We start from the raw sequence: 13194 nt of genomic DNA, 5'->3' as shown, positions 1-13194 counted from the left end.
GGCTAATTCATGCAATCCTTGAGTAAAATTTAAACCTGGGTTACTTTTTAGGATTTAAAGGAGTAGGACACATGTGAATATAATGATATTAGATATGTGTAATTCTGAATAATAAAATAAAGATTAAGATGGTAATTTTTGTCCCTCAAGTACTGGTATTTAAACTTTAAAAATCAATCAAGAGAGAAGATTAAGTGGTGTTTCTTTGGTACTAAAAATGTAAAGCTAAGACCAAATTGTTCTATTTTCACAGATTTAAGATATAAAGAATGATATTTAAAGACATTAAAATGGCTATTAAATTCTCTTCAGTTTGCAAAGAATCTCCTATGAAGTACACTTAGAAGAAATCCCTGAGTACATTAACTACTCTATTAGTATCTTCCTTCATAAACAAAGAAGAACAATTTAAAAGTTTTGCAAGACATATAAACACACTACTTAGCAAAAGCAGTATCTGGGTATAAGACTCCCTCCATGGTGCTTCTAAATTAGGCCACCAAATGTTTAACAGGAAAAACAACAGATTCACAAAATTAAAACATGGTATTTGAACACATTAACCATTCTTAGGTAAATCCAAAAACCATTGTCTTATGGTGTTTCTATTTTGTTTTAACCACTCAATATTGTTCTTCACTGTTTCCAGCACTTGCTGCCTAGGTTTTTCTCCTGCTCCAGCTTCTGGATATTTTTTGAAAAAGCTTTCCATCTAGAAAAGAAAGGGAAATAATGAAGAAAGTCATTTTAAGCCCAACTAGTCTTCAAGACTTTTACTTACAAACTGGATTGGTTTCTTTCTTCCCTGGAAATTCATTATTACTGTACAACACCGAGGTACAGTCTTGGTGCATCGTTTAGATTAAGCCCATCTCTTACATTAGCAGTCATTACTGGACTTCTGGCACCATGTCAAGTCAAAGGAGGCTCTGCCATATTGGAGAAGGAGAAGCACACTAAATTGCTGGCATGGCCTCCTGTGCTTCTGGGGCTTTCTCTGTTTCCTATGCATTCCCCAGGCATTCCCTGGAAAACCTGGTCTGTGGAATGATGGCTTTCCTTATTAGCCTTTCACTTCAGGAGTCTGGAATATGTTAATATACTCTCAATTCACTTATTAAGGACTTCCAATAACATCTCTTTTAACCTTCGTTCTATTTTCCCTCTTCCTTCCAAAGTCTTTCCCCAAATTCAATTATAGTGTTGTTTGCTACTTACAAAAATGAGAATTCTTTTGTTTCTTTCTAAATTAATTAATTAATTAACTAATTAGTTTTTGAGGTGGGGAAGGTGCAGAGAGAGAGGGAGCAGGCTCTGCACTGGTCCATGAACCATGAGATCATGACCTAAGCTGAAATCAAGAGCTGGACACCCAACTGACTAAGCCATCCAGGTGCCTGAATTTTGTTTCTTAATACACAGAATATTATCGTTCCAACATATAATATGCAGATACTGAAAATTCATATGATCTCTATTTGTCCAACATTAATAAATGTTTTTCCTTCTGGGAACTGAGATAATTTGAAACCTAAAAAGTCTTTAAACTCCAAAACTATAAAGGGGTGCCTGGGTGGCTCAGTCAGTTAAGTGTTGGACTTCAGCTCAGGTCATGATCTCATGGTTTGTGGGTTCAAGCCCCACGTTGGGCTCTGTGCTGACAGCCTGGAGCCTGCTTCAGGTTCTGTGTCTCCCTCTCTCTCTGGCACTCCCCCACTCACACACATTCTCTCCCTCTCTAAAAAATAAATAAACATTTTAAAAAGTTTAATTCCAAAACTATGAATTTTAAGAGGAATCAAATCTTGACCATCTTATTCCAGGCTACATTTACTAGGGGACACATACTATCCAAGCTTTGGTAAGCCAAAAGGTAGCCTTCTAAGCCTCCCAAGGTCTCAGCTTTCTCCACTTTTAAATTTGTTTCTTGATTATTTGAATGTTTTTCAGTTTAGAAAAAAATAGGTACACATTTAATTAGATATAAGAATTATTTCTTTCTCCCTGTCTTCTGAGACCCGAATAGAGAAAATGCCATTTCTGTTTGAAACAAAGAAAACAGTTAAATTCTTTCTTCCTGGACAAGTCCAGAGGGATTTCTGTTCATACCTGCCAGAGCTGCAGTTCGGTGTTGAATGGTTCTGCTATGGTGACGATTCTGCCAAGGTTTCTGTCATTGAGTGTGTATCTAAAGAGAAGTTTAAGGAAGTAAAAGGGAATATAAGTGCCTAGAACTTTAAATCATTTCTCTGGATGTAGACATCTGCTTTTGATTTGTGTGTGTGTGCGTGTGCGTGTGTGTGTGTTAAAGTAATTTGCAGAGTAAGTAAAACATGGAAACACATTTAATTTAATATTTCTATTCAGGAAACATTCTTAGTAAATCCTTCACTTTTTTTGTAGACAGATCCACAACACTATCCCGGATGTGGTAGACTGCTTGCTGTATTCCCCAAATCTGTTCTTCTTTCCTGCACTGTGAGAACCCGGATAGAGATCACATTTGCCAGCCTCCCTCATAGCGAGGTGCAGATGGGTGGCTCGGTTCGTATCAGTGGAACACGAGCAGAAGCGGTATGTTCAACCACTGCCTCCTTGCTTCGGTAAAGTAAAATCGCTTGCCTCGGACTTCCTTTTCTCCCCTCCCTCCAACCTTCAACCACACCAATCGGATAAGGTCCTATGTCTCATAGAGTAGAACTACTTCAACAACTTAGAATGCTCACTTCAGCAGACTAATGTGAGTGAGAAATAATTACGCATATCCTTTAAGCTGCTGCATGTCTGTATTTTCGATACAGCAGGGTATCTTTATTCTAGTCACCTTTATTCTGACAAATGCTCCGTGCATCTTCCCGCAGGTGCAGAAATTTGAATATAAGCTATTTCTTCTTTCAAAAAGCTCTATTAGCTACTTGCATACCATATTGGTCTATATTAGCCTATATGATCTATATTAGACTAAGCAAAGACACTTACAGCTAAGTGCAAAGATAGGATTTTAGAGATGATACTCGATTCCTTTCCCTTTTGCACTTTTTCTCTTAAAGAGCAAGGATCAGAAATTTCCTTACAGACCGTAATATGAATAATTATGATACAGGTAAAAATCTCATCACAACTAGTCAAAGTGTAAGAAAAACAACCACTTGTTTTTACTGGTTGTAAAACTTTGTATTAACTTTGAACCACTGGAATGCCAGAGAAGAATAAAAGAAAATATATCACTATATAGAGAGGTAAACAAATGGTAGGAGAAATTCTATACTTAAAAATTATCGCATAACAGAAGCAGAAACCATGGAGATAAAAACTAAGATTATTACACACATCTTAAAAATTGTTTATACTAAAATTCAACCTCATAAAATTAAGTCAAAATTTGTTGTTTTGATGTGAAAAGAGCAAATATTTCACTATACAGTTCTTCACTATACAAATACATTTCACTATATAAATTGGTAAAAGGGAGAAATATACCAATGTGAAATTATCAAGGAAATGAATCCACAGTTTGCAGAAGAAACATAAAGACAAAATATGCCAATGGGGAAAAAACATGAAATGTTCTAATAACTAACCATTGTCAGTGTACCAGGTCCAGTGCCACCAGACCATCAGATCTTCCTTTTCCTTGCACTTATTTTCTTATATAGTTTTGATTCCTTGGTCTACCATTTTCAACAACATTTTTTTTCCTAAGCCCTAAACTCCCTTATAGTTTAATAATTTGTTTCCAGCAGAAATCCAGCTTTGGAGAAAATCAACTGCCCATTTCCTGTGTGTTTGCACCAGGTGGCTAATCTGTCAAGGACGGTCACCCAACTTTCTTCATAATGTTTCACTAAAAATTCATGAATATCAATCTTAAATGGACCCTCCACATTGACAGTCCTCCTACATTACCCTGGTCAATTCATTCTCTTTATCCTTGAATTACTTTTTTCAAGTGTTGTCACTCTCTTCCAACCTCCAGACGTTCTCCTGCTTTCCTCCCTCTCCAACAAAGATGACCTTGTCTTCTAATCCACAGAGAAAATATATAGTAACTCCTACATCTTTTAGTTTGCAAATATACAAAGATACCTAGTTTTCTTCTATCATCTGTGCATTGGCTCCGACTTCTCTCCACTTGAAAACTTTATTTTTGAAAGAATCTTTTCTGGGGGCGCCTGGGTGGCTCAGTCAGTTAAGCGTCTGACTTCGGCTCAGGTCATGATCTCACGGTCCGTGAGTTCGAGCCCCGCGTTGGGCTCTGTGCTGACAGCTCAGAGCCTGGAGCCTGTTTCAGATTCTGTGTCTCCCTCTCTCTCTGGCCCTCCCCCGTTCATGCTCTGTCTCTCTCTGTCTCAAAAATAAATAAATGTTAAAAAAAATTTTTAAAGAATCTTTTCTGTACTACATGTTAAAGCTCTCATTCTTCACTGGGTCTTTCTCATCAGTTTTAAAATACATTAAACATATTAAAATGATCTTCCACATAAAGAAAGAGAAAACTCCTCTTCCTTGATCTGGCATCTCTCTCTTAATATATTTTTTCTCACCTTGACATCCAGAGTTAACTTATTTTTTTAAAGAATTTATTGTTATTTTTGATAAATTTTTTAATGTCTATTTATTTTTGAGAGACAGAGAGAGACAGAGTGTGAGTGGGGGAGGGGCAGAGAGAGAGGGAGACACAGAATCTGAAGCAGGCTCCAGGCTCCGAGCTCCGAGCTATCAGCACAGAGCCCGATGCAAGGTTTGAACCTGTGAACTGTGAGATCATGACTTGAGCCAAAGTCGGATGCTTAACTGACTAGGCCACCCAGGCGCCCCCCAGAGTCAAATTTTTCAGAGTCCTCTACATTTCTTGTCTTCATTTTTTCACCATTGACTGTTTTATTAACTTGCTTCAGTTTCGGTTCTGCCCCCATCACTCCACTGAGAAACTAGATCTCTAGAGATATTAATAGCTCTTATGCCAGTAAATATAATGGGCATTTTTTGACCTTGGATTTACTTTAAACTTAAATATTTAAGCATTTGACAAGGGACTATAACTTCCTTGAAACCATCTCTACTTCAACATCTCAAAAGAGACTCAAAGGCATCATAAATAGCAAACTGAAGCCACTGTTCTCCTTCTACAAGCCTTATGTTTTCTAGAAATATAGGCACTATCCTTGCCCCCTCACGACGGTCCTGTTTCGAATTCACCAAGTTCTAAATGTTGTTCCTATCTCTTCATCTTCATCATTACATCCATCGTCCAATCTGCCACTATCTTTTGCTGGGACTGTTCTAGTAGCTCTCTGACTGCTTCTCTCAAACCCACTCTGGCCCCTATCTAGGTCTGTGACTTACTACCAGAGCTTTCTTTTTAAAGTAAAATCAATCATTTCACTTTCTTACTTAAAACCCTTTAGTGGCTTATCATTGCTCTTATAACAACAGCCCAAATATTAACCTGACCCTGCAAAGGTTGGCCATTATCTTTTTACTTTTCTGATAGTAGGCATTCAGCCAAGAGTGCTTCACATCCTGTTCACATAAGTCACCCCCACTTTTCCTTTAGAATTCAGCTCAATTGTCACTTCCTTGGGGAAGCCCTTAAAGTCCAACTTCTCCTGACTTGGTCAGTTTCCCTTTTACATTCTTTCAGTGTACATAGAACCTCTTCTATTTGTAGTTATTACAGGTTTAAGCATACATGTATTAGTGTGCTTCTTTAATTAATATTGGACTCCATCACCAGATTCTCAGCTCCATGAGGACAGAGAACCAGGTATGTTTCTACTATCGTATCTTCAATGCCAGGCACAGTGCCTAGAACATAATGGATGTTACACAATATTTACTGGGTGAAAGAATTATATTTAAAATGAGATATCAGTTTTTATATACTCAATTAGCAAGGATAGGAGTAATTTTTTTTCTGGGTGACAGTTCTGCCACATTCATCACAAAGTTTGGAACAATTTTATGATCCAACATATGGAGATTGGCCAAATAAACTAAGATGTATCTACACATTGAAATATGATTGAGCATTAGAAATAACATTGAAGAAGCATACTTAAAGACATGAAAAGACATCCATGATACAGGATGATGCAGGGGAAACAGCAGGTTATAAAATCATATGTATAATATGATTCCATTTTTATAAATAAACAGCCATAGGAAAATAACTCAAGGAAACAGTGGTGTGACAATAAGGGTTATTTCTTTAAATTTTTTTTTTTCAACGTTTATTTATTTTTGGGACAGAGAGAGACAGAGCATGAACGGGGGAGGGGCAGAGAGAGAGGGAGACACAGAATTGGAAACAGGCTCCAGGCTCTGAGCCATCAGCCCAGAGCCCTACGCGGGGCTCGAACTCCCGGACCGCGAGATCGTGACCTGGCTGAAGTCGGATGCTCAACCGACTGCGCCACCCAGGTGCCCCAAGGGTTATTTCTAAATGGTAGAATTATGAGTGATTTTTGCATCCTTATTTTTGCTTATCTGTATTTTGTGCAATAAAATACATACTCATTTTATAATTAGAAAATGGGGATTTTAAAAAGGAGAATCACACAAAAAATAAAAATGATAAAAATAAAAAAGGAGAATCACACTAAGTTGCTGTAATGATATTCTATAGATTCAAAGAAAGTCTGTTAATTAGAGATAAGAACACAATTTTTCTCAGTGACTTTCTAATAACTCCTGTAATATTCCTCTTCTGCTTTGTTCCTAGTGACTATAAATTAAAGAATATTTGGGGGAACTAGCAATGGAGAGATTGAGTAAAGACTGAAACTACTTGTATAAATACTAAAAATGTCAGAACAAAATATGTTTATCCCAATAAACCAACATCACATAGCCTGTAGCATTTAAAGGGAAATATGCTGTATATTTATCCTATTAATTACTTTAAACTAAACTAAACTAAAATAAAACTAAAATAAAGATTTATCTTCAATATTTTAAAAATAATATTATGTAACAATCCTCTTCTTGGATTTAATATTTACATAAGTTTTATCATATAATTCAAAAGAAATTATTTCATACTCATAAAACTTTTAATTAAATTCTAATTAATTCTTTTTTGTTTGAGGCAGTCTTTAAATAGTTACAATCATGTCTCTACTGACTTAATTTTCATCCATAGTCATAAATTAAAATCAAACTCTAACACACCACACTACTGACTTACTAAGTTCATTCCCCTTCACAGTTTCATCTAAGACCTTACTGGGATAAACAAAATCAAAGAATAATTGCTGAAGTATCCTTGGAACTTTTTGGTTAAGTCTCAAACTAGAAAGGGCATTAGTGATGTGGCCATCAGTTGTCATAAAAGTCATATGACAAACCCTTTATAAAAAAGCAGCTTATTTATTTTAGGATGACAATAAATTGTTCAGGATCCTAGGCAGGAAAACCACTCATTCGAATTCTGGAAAATATTCAAGTTTGAACATATTTGTATATAGCTTGCTCATTTTTGTTTAATTTATCCTATCCAATTTTAGTGGGAAAATTCTATTTATTCAAACTAACCATAATTAATATTGGGCGTTATTTTTGTGTTCACCATGTGGTTGTAATATAATTTTATGTTTGAGTCTATGTGAAATAATGCCTCATGAGAATTAGATCATTAGACTGTGAAGAAATATTAAAAGCCGTGGGCAAGGGTTTTGGAAGTAGCACTGGAAATAGTTTATCATTTTTTTTTAAATTTCAGGATTAGGTCTAATTTACTTTAGGACCAGATGGTTATGACTTTTATGACAAAGTAACACCTGTTTTTTTTTTGTTCTTAATTATTAAGAGGAATGACAGTGAACTAATTTTTTAAATGAAATATGCATTATTTGAAATCAATCACACTAGAACTATTCAAATAGGCCTTGAGAAGTATTATATTTAATAAACAATAAGGGAATGGCCACTTTATTATGCAAAATGGAACATTATTTACTTATTTTTTTATAATAATTCAAAAGTAAGCACTCTTTATCTGCATAGGTTTCTTGCAGCAAATGCCAAAAAAAATGACTTACGGTCTTTTTGATTAAAACAAAAAACTCAGTACATGTCACTAGGCATATAGTAAGCAAATGGAAGGTACTAGCTTGCATAATATGAAGTGTTATTTCCAGATAACAACATGTTCCCAATAGGTAGATTTATTAATTCCATCATGCCTTTCATTGAAATGGTTATACACAGATGGACAGGCATCACACACACATACACACGCACACGTACATGCACACGCATCAGTCAAACTTCATACAGATGGAGCAGTTTCATTCAATAATTACAAGAACAGAAAGGGGAAAAATTCATCACAAATAGGCAAAAGCAATGTAGGGTATTGGGGCCGAAACATACAGATACAATCTGGATCTCAGAAGGATAAGAAATGTGAAGGAACCTAATGGCAGTCTGATGAATGATGGGGTAAAAAAGAGAACAGAAAATTTTCTTCATAGTTAGTATCTCTGATAAGTCATTGTCAACTAGGTTGTGCTGATGGGAAAACAGGAGAGATTAGGAGAGGATAACGGCCCATTTCCCACCGTGAGGATTGCACACAGTAAAGGTCTTTTGGTCAATGTTTGCACATTTATTTGGGATCTATTTTTTAATGGGAGTAAGCATTAAATTTAGAAGATTAGCACCAAGAATGGCAACATTTCTTCTACATGGGGCTGAAGAAATAAATTTGGGAAAGCATCCCTTTAGTTTGACTTGTTCTCTTGTCCTTTCTATTTCCCATCTTAAGATTGCTATTGCCTGGGAAATATAGGTCCCTTTTTAAGAAGTTTTCAAAATACCTAAAGTTTGATTATCTGGTCAAGGGAGATAAAAATTATCATCCATATAAGCTCAGTAAGATATAGAGCTACAATGTGAACCTAGGTCCAGAAGTTCTCACTTCGTTTTCATTAAATATTAATCGAGAATAAATATGTGTCTGCAATTATACTAAGTGCTAACACAACAGGGAGATTTATATTAACTTATTTTAACCAAACTAAAAATAATACAATTTAGGCATCTCTCCAGATTTCAGAACTCTGTAGATCAGTTAAAACAATAACTTCCAGAAAAGGAATTAGGACTAAAATTAACTAGTATATTGCTTCCTTAGGAGGAAACTACCATGATTCTTTATTTCTAATAATATGCCATTCCAGATATTGTATAGATGTCAGAGAAAGCACAGCAAAAAGAAACAGAATATGTAGATGATATCAAACAAAGAGAACAACAGACCATTAGCTGATTATCCCACCTGTTGACTAGATAGTCCCAGTTGAGTTGAATCCAATTCCAGGCCATGGTCTTCCCATAGCTGTTATATGAGATATATCGGATGACTGTAAACACATCCTGAGTTTTAATAAGATTTGGGTCCTTGAGAAAATCCAAATATCTAAGAAAATCCAAAGAGAAAAACAATTCAAATTTTAGCTATTAACTTTTAAAAATTAACTGCATTTATTGAATAAAAGCACTTCACCCACTTTTTATCCCACTGGGGGAAAAAAAAAGGGAGCCAGTAAATTAAGGGAAAGTATTTATAGTTTTATTTTCTAGAGGATAATAGTCACATCTTATTTGTTCTTCCTTAGATTATAGGAAACAACCTTTTAACGTAACCTATATGGTTAGATTAATTACCTATAATTATAGTATAATGCAAATAAGTCCAAGATAAATTAAGTGACCAAATCAATAGATTTTTTATTAACTTTATACCATGGCTGTACCTAGAGGGCATACCTTGACATACTCTAGACCAGTGAACTTCCAGAAACTGCACTTTAGTGGTGGTCCTGAATTTTTGTGTAACTTATCTTTTATCCTCTAATTCATAAGAGTCTTAGTAAGGCATGTAAGCACTTGCTAATTTTCTCATCAGATAGAACAATGCCATCAAAATAATGGATCAATATCATGTTTTATGGAGTGGCAAAACGATCAAGTTCTTGATAGACTATTTTAGGGCAGCGAGAAGGAGAATTGGCATCTACTTTGAGATAAGATGGTGAAAAAGTATTATTGGCTCTGCCAGGTGGATACAAGGCGTTGCCAATAGTCCTTACAAATTGGGTATTGCATTGTAATTTCCCATTTATACTGTGCCTCTCTCATGAGCTATAAGCTTCTCAAGGATAGATATCACATCTTATTCATTTTTATTCCCACAGTTTATAGACCTATATATAGAAAGGACATCCTCAGTGTTGGTTAAATGAATGAAGTAAATAACTCAGAAACCATAACTATACAACAAATGAATGAAGACAGATGTTAGTTGATTTGGAGGCATAGGTGTAGTGGGAGAAGATTCATAGATGGTCTTCAAGCAGTCTTTCTGAGTGGAATATAAATGTATTTGTGTGTGTGTGTGTGTGTGTGTGTGTGTGTGTGTGTGTGTGTGTGTGCATATTGTGGCAGATACTCCTTCTCTGCTGACAGAAACAATTTTGTTCTGGGCTTGGATCAAGGTATCCTTGATCCTAGGGAAGTAGGTAGGCTCCTACCCCAGCCTCAGAGTATGACGATGGCCCAAATCAGTCAAAGGAATTCAAGTTCTTCCTAGTCAGCAAATGATCAAGTGGTAGACCTAGAGTATAACCCAGAATGATCAAGTGTGATCCAGTTCTAGTTATGAGGGGAAGTGGAGATAATTCAACTTTAGCATAAAAGAAACTTGTGAGGAGAAACTCTTTGCTCTTGTTCTGCTTTCACTTAACATATTTGTGTGAAGACAAAATACTTGGAGCTCTAAAAGTTATGAGACATCCAATATGTTGAGGATGGCAGAATAGAAAGAGAAACACCCCAGGTCCTGGATGAAAACATTGAACCACTGCTCACAACTAGAAACTGCCTACTTCCAGCATGTTTTCATGTGAGGTTACACTTCTTTATTCCACTCTTAGATGGATATTTTGTTTCTTGCTGGGAAAATATGTTTTAATAGATGTTCTTGGAAATGTATCTTACTTTAATTAGCATCTTAAAGTGACACATAAGCCATCAAATGCCATTCATATAAGTGAAGAAAAAAGTTACCTGGACAGAAGAGTAACATTCTTCACCGATGCTAATCCATACAGTAGTTTTTCTTTTTCCTGAGCTAATGAAGTTTTCTGGTATTGATCAAGAGTATAGTTCCATGAAGTCTCATTACCAGAGTTCTGCATTCCATACCGATATACCAGAAGCCTGAGGTTTACAGGAAGCCTAGAAGAAGAAACAGTGTTTCAGAGGTTTAAAGTCTTCATTTCTAAGTTCGAAGGCCTCTAGAAATGAACACATGCTGGACAGTCACCTTACAGTCCCACTCAGCCACTGCTGAAATAATTGGGTAGCATTGTCCAAAGCTTCTCGATCTCCCATCTTGCACGCAAGCCCTAATACGGAAGCACGTAGTAACCTTAAAAAACAAACACACACAAAGCTGGGGCCTTGAGCACTTTTTAACATGTTTTAACATACACTGACAAATAATTAAGTGAAAATTTAAAAATGTAAGAAATAACTTTGTAAGGTGGTCTCCGATATCATTCCATCCCAGAAAATCTGCAATGGGCTTCACTTGACTCTGGAAGTATTCCTGAAATAAAAGCACCATGTACAGTGAGTAAGAATTTACTGTTTATCAAGTTTCTTAATAATTATAATATAAAGCCCCTGTTGTAATCTTCTTTCATACTAGTCCAGAGAACTTCGGGTCTCTCGTTAGGGAAGGGAAGTATTCAGTTCTATCACATTGCAAATTTGCTTCAGTCCTGAAGATAAGAACATCCTGGGTGATTCTCTAATGTTTTGTAAAACGTTGGGTAAGCCCCTTTTAAGCTCTACTTTTTAGTTAACATTTGTGATAAGTAGAGTAACACCTGACCTACCTACTGCACTAAGAAGATTAATCAAGTATTGATGACATTAAAATAGTGATAACGAATGTATGTATATTGCTTTTGGATTTACAAAGGGTTTTTATTTTATGTGGTGTGCACTATCCCATTGCCATGGACAGTGAAGTGCTGACATTCCTATTGTACGAAGGAAATGAAGATTCACAAATATTAAAACATTTGTCCAAGTTATTGCATTTAGTAAGTAGAAGAGCTACAGATTTGAATCCAGAATTTCCTTAAAATCGCAAGTGACCTAGCAAAGTGTGTTAGAAATCACAAAACAAAGTAATCAGAATGACTAGCCCATCATAAACTCTCAACGTGGAAATAACAGCAGTAAGAATAAGGAAATATAATGTTATATTTTGGTAAGAATAAATTCATTTTAACATTGACAAGTCCATTAAAAATAAGATCTAGTTAGTATCTTGTCTATTTTAACTAAAATATTAATTCTTATATTCTTTCCAACACTAAAATATATCATTATGTGGTATACTGAACCAGAAATACGGACATACTTCAAGTTGGAAAAAAACAGAGATAGCATCTCTTTGGTTTGACTAGTAGTGTCATTGTACTTTCCTTTCATTTCACTTGGCAGGTCGATGTGCTTTGGAAGCTCCTTCTCTCAGAAATCTCCCTACTCTTCTAATTGCTACACATTTACTTTCATAAGATCTAGCATTAACATCACCTCAATCACAGGGTAAAGCTCTTTATCATCTTCAAACATGCTAATGATATAGGTTACAGCTGAAATTGCTCTCTGCCATGGTAAAAAATCTTCTTCCATTCTGAGATACTTGGTCAAGTTTAGAGCCATCTTATAATCTAGAAGTTGAGCTCTAAGGAAGAGAAAAAAAAAACCAGTTAATTAAAAACCGTAGACTAGTACTCATTTGACTGAAAGTACTCATACGGAAATCACAGAATTCAACATTAATGAGAATCCTTCTTTTAAACAATTAAGAAAATGGATTTATTGGGGGGGGCAAGTCAAAGAGGTTTGTTCACATGATGCATTAGTGCTTTCATACTTTCAGTAGTAAAGTGGAAGACAGAATATTGCAAAGTACATTTGAAAAATTGCTGAGGTAAAATTTTGGATAGGGGCGCCTGGGTGGCGCAGTCGGTTAAGCGTCCGACTTCAGCCAGGTCAGGATCTCACGGTCCGTGGGTTCGAGCCCCACGTCGGGCTCTGGGCTGATGGCTCAGAGCCTGGAGCCTGTTTCCGATTCTGTGTCTCCCTCTCTCTCTGCCCCTCCCCCGT

General features: G+C 35.9%; 1 protein-coding gene across 2 annotated transcripts in view; it reads right to left on the bottom strand.

Moving 5' to 3' along the window:
• Positions 1 to 559: 559 nt before the first annotated feature.
• ENPEP (glutamyl aminopeptidase) overlaps positions 560 to 13194 on the bottom strand; it is an 85757-nt gene continuing 73122 nt past the window's right edge. Inside the window, exons 14-20 of one of the 2 annotated variants that reach the window (XM_047091708.1) lie at positions 12619 to 12769; positions 11544 to 11617; positions 11333 to 11437; positions 11074 to 11244; positions 9284 to 9424; positions 2110 to 2188; positions 560 to 712 (exon numbers count right to left, since the gene is read on the bottom strand). In XM_047091708.1, coding sequence (XP_046947664.1) covers positions 560 to 712; positions 2110 to 2188; positions 9284 to 9424; positions 11074 to 11244; positions 11333 to 11437; positions 11544 to 11617; positions 12619 to 12769 — 874 coding nt within the window. The remainder of the gene's footprint in view (positions 713 to 2109; positions 2189 to 9283; positions 9425 to 11073; positions 11245 to 11332; positions 11438 to 11543; positions 11618 to 12618; positions 12770 to 13194) is intronic. The other variant, XM_047091709.1, reaches the window with a different exon arrangement.

The sequence above is a fragment of the Lynx rufus genome, unplaced genomic scaffold, assembly GCF_022079265.1.
Source record: "Lynx rufus isolate CCGP_SWC_20201006 ecotype Redwood Valley unplaced genomic scaffold, mLynRuf1.p SCAF_3, whole genome shotgun sequence".
NCBI lineage: Eukaryota > Metazoa > Chordata > Mammalia > Carnivora > Felidae > Lynx > Lynx rufus.
Note: the sequence above shows the minus strand (reverse complement) of the source record. Positions and strands in the feature narration are given on the sequence as shown.